This window comes from Leiobunum rupestre, chromosome 9 (assembly GCF_980474605.1).
Source record: "Leiobunum rupestre chromosome 9, qqLeiRupe1.1.hap1, whole genome shotgun sequence".
NCBI classification, from domain to species: domain Eukaryota; kingdom Metazoa; phylum Arthropoda; class Arachnida; order Opiliones; family Sclerosomatidae; genus Leiobunum; species Leiobunum rupestre.
Window position 1 is genome coordinate 1,197,338 of NC_143392.1, and position 13,685 is coordinate 1,211,022.

Genomic DNA, 13,685 nt, shown 5'->3' on the forward strand with positions numbered 1-13,685 from the left:
GCGGGTCAAAATTTTAAGGAGTCGTTAAAAAAATAGTAAAATTGCTGGAACAAATCTTTTAAATAGTCTCGGTGATACCATATTAAATACACAGAAAGGCTCTGGAGCTCGGAGAGTAAAGAAGCGCAAATCAAAATTACGCAATAATCAAAGAAAACGCAAGAGAACAAAAACCGATTTTCTTGACTAAAGCATTATGCCTCAATTTGAATCTGTGTTCAGAGTTAGAGCTTTTTAACGAACCCCTGATTAATGGCAATATTGAGGGGAATAAATTTGTAGATTATTTCCCTATAGCTCCCTTGTCTAATGCTACACAGATTGATTTTTCTATCCCCGGGGGAGATTATTATATTGACATGTCAAACTTGTTGCTTAAAATTCGAATTCGGGTTAAAAAAGAACAAAACGGTGTTTTAATAGATATTCCAGCAGTCGAAAAAAAAGTATCACTATGTAATCTTCCATTGCATTCTAATTTTATCCAAATAGACGTGTTTATGAATGAGACTTTAGTACAATCTAGCAACAACTGCTACCCATATTTAGCATATTTAGCAACAGTTTTAAATTTTGATAAGGGAGCCAAACAATCTTACAAAACCGCCGAGGGTTATTACGAAGACGGGTTTTGCGACCCAACGCTAGCGTTTAACGATGTTCATAAGGATAAAAAAAACAATGGAATTTTAAAAAGAAGTAAAGATATTGCTGGATCGAAACTTTGTGAATATATGGGAAGACTTCATGTAGATTCTTGTAAAATAGACAAATTTCCTTTAAACAAAGTGAATTTAAGAATTCGACTCTTGAAAAATTCCGATGAATTTATAATTATTTCACAAGAAGATGTTAATATCAAATATAGATTATGTATCGAAGATGCGGTTCTTACGGCTAAACATATTCTCGTAAATCCAGATCTACAGCTGGCACATAATGCGATATTGCACAAACAGAGAGCTTTGTACGATCTAACACAAACTGTTGTTAAAACTCTGACAATTTCAGCAGGCGCGAGCGATTTCGTGAAGTCAAATATTTTATTAGGTAAAATTCCAAATCGGGTAATAATCGGAATGGTAAACAATTCTAGTTACAATGGGTCTAGTCGAGAAAATCTCTTTCAATTTAACCATAATAATCTCTCGTTCTTACAACTTTCATTAGACGACCAGAATATACCAGAAACTGCTCTAACTCCAGATTTTAATAAAAATCTCTACACTAGGTCATATTATTCACTATTCTCGGCAATGGATTTAATTGGAAATAACTCTGGTAATTGTATTGATTACGAAAATTATAAAAACGGTAATACATTATTCGCGTTTGATTTAACTTACGATTCCTCGGCAAACTCTAACAATCTCTCAATTCAACGAAATGGTAGTTTACGGATGGTAATGAAGTTTTCTTCCCCCTTAACTAATATTCAAAACATAATTATTATTGGAGAATACGAAAACCGATTTGTCATTAACCAAGAGCGTCAAGTTACGTATATTACGGAATAAAATCAATCAACGAGGGCAAAGATTGTTTAGTTGCTTCGTGAAATCGTAGTTGTAAAGATGTCTCGAACTCACGATGTTGAAAGCCCATACAGTTATTCTGACAGTGTTACTTTAAAAAAAATTCCCAAAATTTCGGAAAAAGAAATTAAAAATTTTCTCAGCAAACAAACAACCTACACACAACACAGAGCTAGGAAGTTAAATTTTAAACGTACCAAATTAAATGTAACAACGATTGATGAGACATTTATGGCCGATTTATTAGACCTCCCTTTTTTACAAACTTTTAATAAAAATTACCGTTAAACGTTATTAGTTCAGGATATCTTAAAGGGATAATGCAAAGCCGAACCAGCCTATTTTTTATCGATTCGCATACCTAAAACTTGTACAAAAACCATACTCACCTTAAAAAATGGTTTGAAATTAAATTTAAATTAATTTTTAACTTCGAGAAAATCGGGCCTTGGCGCTTCCGATGGCCTCTCAACTGTATTTGCCGCGCATCCGACGCGTCGTCTGAAATAAGGTCCCCGACCAATCAAAGCGAGGAGCACCCTTTAATCCAACATCCAATGATTTATCTCTTTTCGCACGTAATCGCTCGAAGCTTCCGGGAAAAAATCAATCGATTCTAGAGCTCGCTAAGCCTCGGTCGTTCCTAGTTCTCTGTTTGTATTATTTAATATATTGTAGGAGATTTTCAAGCATTTTTATTCGCTTTTATTTTATAAATATACTTGTGTTATAAAACTAACAATTTCGTGAGTGGTTAAATATATCTTATAATAATAAACCCAGCCATTTCGTGAGGACTATCAGTATTCTCTAAACACCTGGTCAGTACTAAGGTGTAGTTTTGATTGTTTTTGGAAATATTTCGGTAAGAATATTTAAAATAATCGTAAATTATCTTTGATAAAAATATAATAATGTTTATTTTAGGTTAAGAAAGATGCCTGGAAGTTGTAAATGTGCAGCTTTCAACTGTGATAATACTCGCCAAAATACAAAAGGGAAAGACATTAAATTCCATTACTTCCCGAAGGATCCTAAACTTAGAATCAAATGGATAAGAATTCTTGGACGATCGAAAGACTGGATACCGACCTCTAGTTTAGCTGTATGCTCCAATCATTTCTCTGATAATTGTTATAACTGCGAAAGCAACGGTGTAAAACAACATCTTAAATCTGGAGTAGTACCTAATGTATTTGATTCAACTCAACCTAAAAGATTAAGATTAAGTGGGCCCAGTGTCGATTCTGGAGAAACAAGCGTTGCTACTGTTTCTGCCCTTCCGCCATTAGCAACATCAGTTTCAGACACCTCTTCTCACGAAGCTGGGGACACCTGTTCTCACGAAGCTGGGGACATCAGCTCTCACAAAGCTGGGGACATCAGCTCTCACAAAGCTGGGGACATCAGCTCTCACAAAGCTGGGGACATCAGCTCTCACAAAGCTGGGGACATCAGCTCTCACGAAGCTGGGGACATCCGCTCTCACGAAGCTGGGGACACCCGTTCTCACGAAGCTGGGGACACCCGTTCTCACGAAGCTGGGGACACCCGTTCTCACGAAGCTGGGGACACCCGTTCTCACGAAGCTGGGGACACCCGTTCTCACGAAGCTGGGGACACCCGTTCTCACGAAGCTGGGGACACCCGTTCTCACGAAGCTGGGGACACCCGTTCTCACGAAGCTGGGGACACCCGTTCTCACGAAGCTGGGGACACCCGTTCTCACGAAGCTGGGGACACCCGTTCTCACGAAGCTGGGGACACCCGTTCTCACGAAGCTGGGGACACCAGTTCTTGCAAGCCTGTGGATTCAGCTCAAGCTTTGACATTTCATTCTTATGCATCTAGAGTTAGATAATTTTTTTTTACTCCTATTCAAAAGTTAAGGATTAAAAAAGCTTAATTATTTTAGAGAAGTATTTCATCCAAGAGTGTACAAACCTCTGTTTCACTAAGTAAAACAAAATCTAAAGGAACTCTTGTGCGACCTGTTGGTAAGAGTAAAAAATACAGTGTATGTAAATTTTAAAACTATTTATAAAATTGCATTATAGATCTAGGAATTAAAGAGCCTTTCGCTGCTCCATTGATGTTTTCTTCCCCAATTGTTGCAAGTGGAACAACGTCTTATGACACAGATTCTGAATCTGAGTATGAAGATTCGGTGGAAGAGCCAACACCAAAGGCAATTAATTTTAGTCATGAAACTGAATCAGCTAAAAGCGAGGACCACCCTAGTGATGTCACATACGAACCTAGTAGTGAAACTATTGTTAGCCCAGAAAGCGAGGAATTTGAATCAGACGAGTATGGTTTAATTATTATTGACTTGATTTGGTTTTTAACAATCCTTTTTATTTGTAGGGAGACTTTTCCATCTAGACTTGAGCCCCATCTGGAGGATAAATTTATTGTTTTCTCATCATGTCTCTTGACTCTCTTCAGAATCTGTCAAATTTGCCATAATAGCCCTGTCATAGACATTAAACGTAGAGTTATTGGCTCTTGTTTGTGTGTTACTACAGAATGTACCAAAGGTCATATTTTTAAATGGCAAAGCCACCCACAGTTTGGTCGAACCTCTTGGGGGAACTATTTGCTTGCCGCTTGCATGTATTTTTCCGGAGTTTTACCCACAAAATTTTTGCTGGTTTGTAAACAGTTCAAACTTCGATGCTTTGGCCCACGGATGTATTTCTACTACCAAAGGATGTTTCATCCAGTAATAGAAAAAGTATAATCATTTTGTTTTTGCTTTACATTTCGGTTTTCTTTAATATTTGGACATATATATTTTAGCTTTGGTTAAGCGAACAGGATAAACTTTTGAATGAAATGAAAGCTTCACCCCTAAATGTGTGTGGAGACGGCAGAGCAGATAGTCCCGGTGAAATTTCATTTTAATTTTAAATACTTTTAACTGCGCTTTATGTAAATTTTCAGAAAAATATTATTACATTTATTCATTTAGGTTACTCAGCTAAATACGGACTGTACAACTTTATGACGGGAGAATCCAAAAAAATAATACATTTCGAGCTTGTGCAGGTAATTTAAATAAATATTTTAACTAAAAACCTCTTTAAACTAATTTTAAACTTAAAATTTGACAGTCAACTAAAGTTGTATCATCTAATCAAATGGAAATGGAAGGCCTTATTAGAGGCTTAAAATTTTTCTATGATAAAGGAGTAAAAATTGGTACTCTCGTATCTGACCGTCATATCGCAATCACAGCTCATTTGAGGAAAAAACATCCAGAAATAAACCACGAATTCGACAACTGGCATGTAGCTAAAAGTAGGATATAATTGTTCAATAATCAGGGTTGGAAAAAACCCGGCTAAGTTGTTTTTTTTTCGGAACAAGTGGTAAAAAGAGGAAAAAACGAGAAAAATTGGAGAAAACCAATTAAGGGATATTAAGATTTGATATGACTTTAAAATAATTAAATTGTTACTGATGTATTCAGATTTAAATATAGGCTTAGTAGATAATAAAACAGCTACTATATTCCAAATTTCCAATCAAAATCAATTAGTTCATCTCTTTGCGAAAAAGTTTGTTTCTGTTACTCTAATTAATTTAAATGAATTTTTTTTCAATTTTGGCCATTGGAAGTGAAAAAACCAAGGAAAAGTTCATTTTTACGTCCCACTTTTTACCAGGAAAAACTAAGTGGAAAAAACAGCTTAAAATTTGTCATCCAGTCTTTTCTTGGGAAAAACCATGGTTTTTTTCAACCCTGGAAAAAATGTGCCAACTCTGTCAATAATTTAGTTACTGATTTTCTAAAAATTTTTAGATATAAAGAAGAAATTAAGAGCTGTAGCTAACACAAAGGGTTGTGAAGATCTCGAAGTTTGGATGCAATCCATTATTAATCACTTATATTGGGTAGCTCGCTCATCAACCACTAAAGAAGAACGTATCGGAAAATGGACATCATTGCTAAACCACATATGCAACATACACCAGGGTCACAGCAAAGCCTTTCCAAATTGCCTCCATGATGAGATTTCCAAGGAAGAAGAGCGATTTTGGTTACACAGAGGTGAAGTACAGTGTCGTAGCCAGGGGGGGGGGCACAGGGGGCACGCGCCCCCCAAAACGTATGGTTGTATGCACAATTATTTTATTTTTTGTTTTACTTTTTTTCATTGTGGGCCCTCCCCGAAACCAAATCCTGGCTACGCCACTGGTGAAGTACTTATAACGTTATCCTTTGGTTCACTCAGAGATCGCAGACTCGCTGAAATTGAAAATCGAGCACTCAAAGATCAATCTGAGAGCGTAAAAGGAAAATGCGAAGAATTCTTTAAACCAAATCAGTTGAAATAACTTTTTTTTTAAATTGAATAGAGTCCGTTGTTTACGAAAAAATTTCACCAATAATTCACGCCCCTCACACTTTGGCTGCAGTAGCCCAGCTCTCACAAAAGTATCAAACTTTTACATTAGAAGTGTTTCATTCTCTACTAAATTCTTTTACGCCAAAGAGGATTCATTTTCACAAAGATTCTATGGTCTCCAGGTATAGTTCAAATAGCCAATTGCTTCTATTTAATATTTACATCATTGCGTTCTTCTAGAACATGTTTAGCGGCCCTTCATTTTAATGAAAATGGACAGAAAGCGAAACAAATAAACCAACAAGGTGAAGAAGAGTATTACTTGGCATATCCAAAAGCCAAAGCTGGAGAACCAACTGTAAACGCTATTCTTGAGGAAAACACTTACGGTGAGTGGTAAATTAGAAAATATTTTTGTGAAAATTTTAAATTATTTTTTTTTAGAATATGTGGAAAAATTATTACAAATGGCATATGAAAAAGCCTTGGAAACTACCATAGGGGTTAAGTTAATGGCTTCTGCTTGTACAGCTGAAACGCTAGCGTCAAAGTATTCAGAAGGGGTAGATAAGAGCATCATCCTAGCAAAGAAACAAAGCCGATTTGATTGATAAATTCAGTGCTAGATTAACACCTATCGGGGGCCCTTTTACTACCAGTAGAAGAAATATTTTTAAATAATATAACTGATGCAATGAAAAGAACATTTCCATAAAATACAGCTGATTTAATTAATAAATTATTTTAACAAAAACAATATAGTCAATTATTTATATATCAAACATCTTAAAATCTTGGGTATTTAAATCCCGTATACTTTTCAGATTCCGCTGGGAACAACTCCCTTATCTTCGATACCACACAACTTGGTATGGGTGTCCTACGATGCCTTCCCATTTTTTCATGCACAACGTATATATAATTTCGATAAGCAACATACCGATATTTTCTATAGAATTCACAAAATGATCAATTTCATGCACAGAAACATGTATCCTTCACCCTTTTAACTTACTCGTGGATATTAAAGTCATTCCTATCATTTGTGTTCTGGACGTACATTCTGTAGTGAATTTCTAACACATCAATATCAGTACAATTTTTGATGAATCTCTGATACGTTTGAATGCAGGAATGACCAAAAACCTTTTCTCTTATTTGGCGAACCTCTTGGCAACATAAACTTTCGATAACTGTTGGCATTTCTTTGCAATTGTTACAATGACACCTATTTAATTTTACATTATTATTAAAAGTTATTATTAGAGTTTAGATAAGATTACTTACCAGTTCGTATTGCCAATTCGTTCATTATTAAGATTTAGGCCTACATCTAATGCTTTGTTTTCACTATCACTATCATTGTTAGCATTAATTGGTTGATGTTGAGCCAATCTCGGTTCAAACAAATATGGTTGAGCGCCTAAGTTTTGATCCTCCATAGTATCTAGGTTTAAACTAAAGAGATATTTAACTCCTCACAAAATTTATAACGTAATAAATATTACAAACAACGAACTAGGAACGACCGAGGCTTAGACAGCTCTAGAATCGATTGATTTTTTCCCGGAAGCTTCGAGCGATTACGTGCGAAAAGAGATAAATCATTGGATGTTGGATTAAAGGGTGCTCCTCGCTTTGATTGGTCGGGGACCTTATTTCAGACGACGCGTCGGATGCGCGGCAAATACAGTTGAGAGGCCATCGGAAGTGCCAAGGCCCGATTTTCTCAAAGTTAAAAATTAATTTAAATTTAATTTCAAACCATTTTTTAGGGTGAGTATGATTTTTGTACAAGTTTTAGGTATGCGAATCGATAAAAAATAGGTTGGTTCGGCTTTGCATTATCCCTTTAAGCAAATTCGTTTTTATTCTGCCAATTAAAAATAAAACCTCGAGCGAGATTGTGAAGGCCTTTAGAGAAATTTTCAAAAAACGGGTACCCCTTAATTTATGTACCGACTCAGGGTCAGAATTTCGAAAGGCCCCATTTCGTGCTCTCTTAATAACATCCACCATTACCTCACGTACTCTGAGAAAAAGGCTTCTATGGTTGAGAGACTCGTTCGCACGGTAAAATCGAAAATTTTTAAAATAATTACCAAGACCGGCGATTTACAGTATCTTAATAAACTACCATTAATTGCAAAATCTTATAACGCTCGAAACATTCTACAACGGGAATCGCCCCTAAAGATGTCAATAAAAACAATGAATCGGCAATTTGGGAAAAAAACTATGGCAAACTTAGTATGATTGGAAAGCCAAATTTAAAAATTGGGGATAAGATTCGATTAGCCGTTGCAAAAGCAACATTTGATAAAGCATACAGGGGAACGTTTACAGCCGAAATATTTGAAATTCATAGAGTAATTACGAGAGATCCCTGTATGTATATTGTGAAAGATTTAACCGGCAATATAATTAAAGGTGCTTTTTACGATCAAGAAATAGTTAAAATTCAAGTGTAGAGCGCTGAAGTCTTTATTCAACATTTTGTTAACCATGGGTTAAGTACACATTCTCCTGGGTCTCGCGATTGTAATATTTGGCGTTGGTGCAACAATAGTAACATCCGCGATGAAATTTAAAAAAAGAAGTCCCGAATACAGCTTAGATATTGGAGTTTGTGACAAAGCCTACGATCTAGGAAGAGACACGTACCTCGTAAAATGTAACGAGACTTTCGACGTGCGACATTTTAATAAAGAAGACGGGAGTTTGAAACCATCTATCAGGGGAATCAACTTAACAAAAGATCAATATGAGAAAATATGCATTTTGACAGTGACGTGAAAGATGAACACTAATCAAATCCAATCTATACTTAAGTGTGACCCCCGCTCGAAAGATTTTATCGGAGTGTTTCCCGCTAATAGGTTACCAAAAGTTCCAATTAAAAAAAATCATTGTTTCGTAATCAACACCGATCCTGATACGCTTCCAGGCTCTCATTGGACGGCTGTTTACAAATCGGGCAACACTCTGGACTTTTTTGTTATCTAGGAAGATCACATCGTGACTATGGATTTTTGCTAGAGCGATATAGCAAGCGTATTCAATTCAATACTCATAAATTTCAATCAAATAAAAGCCAAAACTGCGGACCTCATGTAATTTATTTTATAACCTCGAGATGTATGGGGATTTCTTACGGTAAAATAATTATCGAATTGTATAATTTCGATTTTAAAAGAAATGATAGTTTAGCGTTCTTGAATATATGTATTCATTTGATGAAAGAGTGGAAACAAAATAAATCGATTTGTTTAAAATAAAAAAAATGTTAATTTATTTCACACAATTATTTTTACACATTTTTATTATTCTTGCCAACGAGAAGGAGGCCGGGTCTGTCTTTTGGGCCTTGGCGATTTTTTAGGGGATGGAAATTTTAATTTTTTTTTGCGGCGATATTGGAATGCCACCAACAGCACCCTCTTCCAAAGATAGCTCTCGATCCCAATCATCTTCCTTGCTTAATTGACTTCCAATATCGGTATTTTCTAAGTATTCTTCAAATATTTCATTTTCTCGATTTAATCGGTTATGCATTCTATCATCAGTAATTGCCTTTTGTTGCTTAACAATCGGCGTAGATGCTTTTCTTTTCCAAGATTCTACATTTTTTAATAAACTCGGGAATTTCCTAGTTTGTTCGTTTTCTCTCTCGCTAAGATAGTCTTTCATTTTGCGTGTCATAGTATTTAAACGCAGCTCCGCAGCGTCGCCAGCGTTAACTCCCTCGGGTGTTTTGAAGGGTGAATAAATTTGCGAGGTGAACGGGGAATTTAATGGAGCAACAGGTACGGGTGCTTGAAGGTTTGTAATTTCAACTTTAGGTACCGGAATCGCTTTTCTCATTTCTCGGGCCTCGCTCAGTATTTTTAGAAATTCTCGTAATTTAGAGCGGCTGTTTAAATTAGAAGTTAATATATTTTGCAGCTCATTATCTAATAAGTTATAATATGTTTCCTGGGGAGAAACAAGCTGTTTATTTTCTTGAGATATTTGTCCCACAATCGATGCGGGAACTAAAATCATTTTTTTCATTTTATCTTTTATTGAATAAATCTGCAATTAAAGGAACAATAGAGCCTAATAAAGGCGGTATGAAGAATCCCGTACCTTTCTGAATTATTAGAGCACGCTTCTTTATTTGCGAAATTTTCGGACTGGCTAAGAACCGTATTTTTTATATTTAGAAAGTTGTTTTTTTTTGGCTTTAGATAATATAATTCTACCCCCTTTCAAGTTTTTGCAAACGGTCTGTAAGGCTTTTAATTGCGTTGGAGAACTGTTAGCTAATAAATTTTTACGTATCCCTCCTTTAGATTTATACAATAAATTTAAATATGGATAGTGTGTTTTAAACCTGTTAGAGGGATTTGCAATAGGAGTAGTTTTTTTACGTACTGTCTTTTTTGGTGTCTTTTTCTTTAATGAACTTGATAATAATATAGTAAATTATTTATTATTGGAAAAAACTACCATTTGTGGTCCGATTTGATTAAATGTGTACGATCTTAATCGTAAGCTATCTGGAGTGGTTACAGATGTGTCTATAAATAGTGAATTGTAAGGTTCTCTAGTAGCCATATCGTAGGCCATTTTAATTATTTTTGTATTATTTGGAGATATTTGATTGGCCAGATATTGGATTTGACTTAGATCTCGAGGAGATTTAAACAGATTTAGATATGACATATTAAACGAGATTGGTTGCCTCGAGGAAATAGGGTTTGTGAGATTAATACGACTGAAATTTCAAAATGATGACTGTCTACGGTAACCAATTTAGCAATTTGATCATTTTTGTAAAGTTCTTCTGCTAACTCGTCAATAATAAGTAAAGAATTTCTATTTGATTCCCAAAACTCGCTGTCCATTAAAGGAAGTCCTTGAATAAACTCTATATCGGTTAAAAACTGAGATAAATCGTGGTAACCTGATTGCCAAACCGAATAACAATAAATAATTTTAATTGGAGGTTTATCAATTAATTAATTCCTCCATCTAATTAGTGAGATCGTCCATGCTGATTTGCCCGACATAGTAGGTCCTGACACCATCATTCGAAATGGTGAAAGAAATTTTATATAAGACATTACTGTTAAAACAAAGACAACATACTACGTATTTTGTTAGTACATTGACTGTTTTATAGAATATATGTAAAAATAAACAAACACATTTTAAATTTAAAAAATTATTTTATTAAAGTATAATGTTTCTTATCAAAACCATACCTTCACCAGTTATATAAACTTCATAATAACATACAAAAATAACATTTTTGAATAAAAAATAAATCATATCTGCTTCACCAAAAAAATTATTAATTCCCGTTTTTTAGTAAAAATTCAATTTTTGAAGTTAAAAGTTTAAATCTTAGGTTATTTAAAAATAAAGTATTTACTCGATTTTCGGAAGAGATTTCATTTACGATAACTATGTTGTTAAATGACACCTGTTTTGCAAGTTTTTTTGTTACATGTTTTTTATATTTATAATTAAAAGATGACATCTTTATTTTTACAATTCACCATTTTCAAATTCTCAATAGCCGTAGGGGACACTAGAAATATTATCTTTTAGAACACGTTTACAAAAAGTATTTTTGAAAGTTTTACTTAAGTTGCCAACACGTAAAAGCATTTTGTACTTATCTTTTATTACGTTAAAGGGAATTTTCACCTTAAACTCGGTATTTGGTACAAAAATCATTTGTTTGAAAGCGTCGAAATGTATGATTTCTGAATTCTCCCTGGTAAGAGTTATTCCTTTAAGTTTTATAATTGTCTGATTATTTTCAAGTTTATAGCTGTAGCTTTTTGGTCCAGTTGATACGAATTTTGTGATATATGAATTCGGAGTCTCGCACGTAAGTTCACCTAAATTACCACCGAGGGGGGTAGCCACTCGTTTGGTTTATGTGTAAATTTTACTCCATCCGTGTCATAATAAATTACACGCTTTCCCAACCTATTAATTAACTTATGCAGATGAATACGACCGTAACTGGTGACAAAGGCGGCGATTATTACATTACCTTTTGAAAATGTGGGGTCCAGCTCACTTTTTTTTTATTCGATGTGTCTGCTATAATCTCGGTTAATTGGGAGTATCTATGTATAATTTTAGTTGATGATTTATCCATTCTTAACGCCATTCTGCCATATAACGAATTTTGCGCCAATTTCGCGGAAGTTCTTAAGGATGGGTTATCAACAATTTCCTCAGGCTCTAACCTTACTCCATCAGCTTCGTAAATCGCGTCTAAATACTCTTTTTACTCTTGATATGTTTTAATACTGGGTGGAACTCCTGAATTTTTAACTTTTGCTCTAAAAAAAATTTCAATATATGGTTTGAAAAAATTTGTTGTAATAATGTAATGGTACACTTCGAAAATTTCTAACAGTTTGTAGTTACATTCTTTTATTGAGTAGTAGATTTCCACCGAGGGTAAGACTACCGTTATAGCTCGTTCGTCAATACTGTGGGTACATTTTTCTTCATTATTTATTACACAACTTCCGCATAAAGGATAATAAAGTTTCTGATTAAATCGGTAGGGAAGAACGGGTAAGTAGAGGTCTCTGGGGGGGGGAGGATTCGACAACTAATTTTTCCAAAATAAACGTCCGGTGCATAATCAAAGTTGTGTGTGATAACTTTAACATTTTTACAACCGTATTCCATTTTTTGTAAGCAATAGGCATACAGACTACAAAAATCAAAATATCTGATTTGTTCTCCAAGTAAGGCCTCTATTTCATGGTACAGCTTAATTGTTTCTACACGCCCTCCAACTAAAGAATCTCTAGGGTTAATTTTAGGAATAATTTTAATTGTATTAAAAAATACTTTCGCCTCGGCATTCTTTCTCAACAGTTCTAATATCTCACATTCAAAAATTTGAATATATGTGTGGTTTGGTAAATTTTATTCAATAAATTCTTTTCGATCTAATTCTCTTTCTCTAATTTCTTTGAATGTTTTTCCGACAATTGAATTAAAGCTCGAGCCAGAAAAATGTTTTGGACAACCGTGCCAGAAATCACCCATTACATCAATTACTATGGGCGGATTTTCATAGTAGCCATCTACAAAATACGGACCTACAGCCTGTTCCCCAACCGCGGATCTGACAGTTTGCAAAATTAAATTATTTTCCTTCTCATACCAAGATAAATATTTTAAGGCAATCTCGCTTTGATTCTGTCTACTTGCCAAACCGATAGCCGGAATAGTACATAAGGTATATGGTTCTAAAAGCTTGTCAATAAAAACATTATTAAGTGCCCCAGAAAGATAAGTACCCCCATAATTACTGATATCAATTTCAATTAGTTCTTTATATAAGATGCGAAATTTCTGCATAGCTAAGCGTAATAAATTACAATTTAAAAGACAATACGCTCTGGATTCTGATTTAATACAATAGACCGGTTCGAGCTGTTTGTGTGAATACCAATTTTTAAATTCTCGGTATTCAAATTCTTTCATTTTCCTAGGCTCAAAATATTTTTCGTCCGGAATTTTACCTGAATAGTTCAAAGTGTCTTTCGTCCAAAAAATATAGGGAAAATATCCTTTAGATTGAGGCAAAGAAAACATTTTAGGAAAATGCCTTAGTGGAGCACTAACAAAGTTCAAAGAATCTACAAAACGAATGTCTACCCCTTTAATATAAATAGTAAGTATCTTGGTTCCATCGTAAATAACCTCGGGAATGACATGATTAATTAATTTAGAAATAATAAACATTCCGTCGAAAGATCTTAGATTA

General features: G+C 34.6%; 2 protein-coding genes across 2 annotated transcripts; both read left to right on the forward strand.

Annotated features, from left to right (window-relative positions):
* Positions 1 to 2,472: 2,472 nt before the first annotated feature.
* Positions 2,473 to 5,989, forward strand: LOC149926281 (uncharacterized; the record flags this gene model as incomplete). Its single annotated transcript, XM_090159245.1, has 9 exons — positions 2,473 to 3,387; positions 3,451 to 3,532; positions 3,593 to 3,845; positions 3,903 to 4,272; positions 4,338 to 4,425; positions 4,510 to 4,586; positions 4,652 to 4,838; positions 5,344 to 5,592; positions 5,901 to 5,989. Coding segments are annotated over exons 1-9 (2,310 nt in total), but the record flags the coding sequence as incomplete, so codon positions are not given.
* Positions 5,990 to 6,025: 36 nt separating this feature from the next.
* On the forward strand, positions 6,026 to 6,613 carry LOC149926282 (uncharacterized). The gene is made up of 3 exons (XM_090159334.1): positions 6,026 to 6,072; positions 6,131 to 6,279; positions 6,335 to 6,613. Exons 1-3 carry the CDS (start codon positions 6,062 to 6,064, stop codon positions 6,499 to 6,501), a joined length of 327 nt encoding a protein of 108 aa, XP_090015460.1. The 5' UTR covers positions 6,026 to 6,061; the 3' UTR covers positions 6,502 to 6,613.
* The last annotated feature ends 7,072 nt before the right edge of the window (positions 6,614 to 13,685 follow it).

Bases quoted from the DNA above. Each gene is read 5' to 3' on its own strand.
- LOC149926282 (XM_090159334.1), top strand. The intron at 6,280-6,334 runs GTGAGTGGTAAA...ATTTTTTTTTAG, and splicing joins TCTTGAGGAAAACACTTACG to AATATGTGGAAAAATTATTA.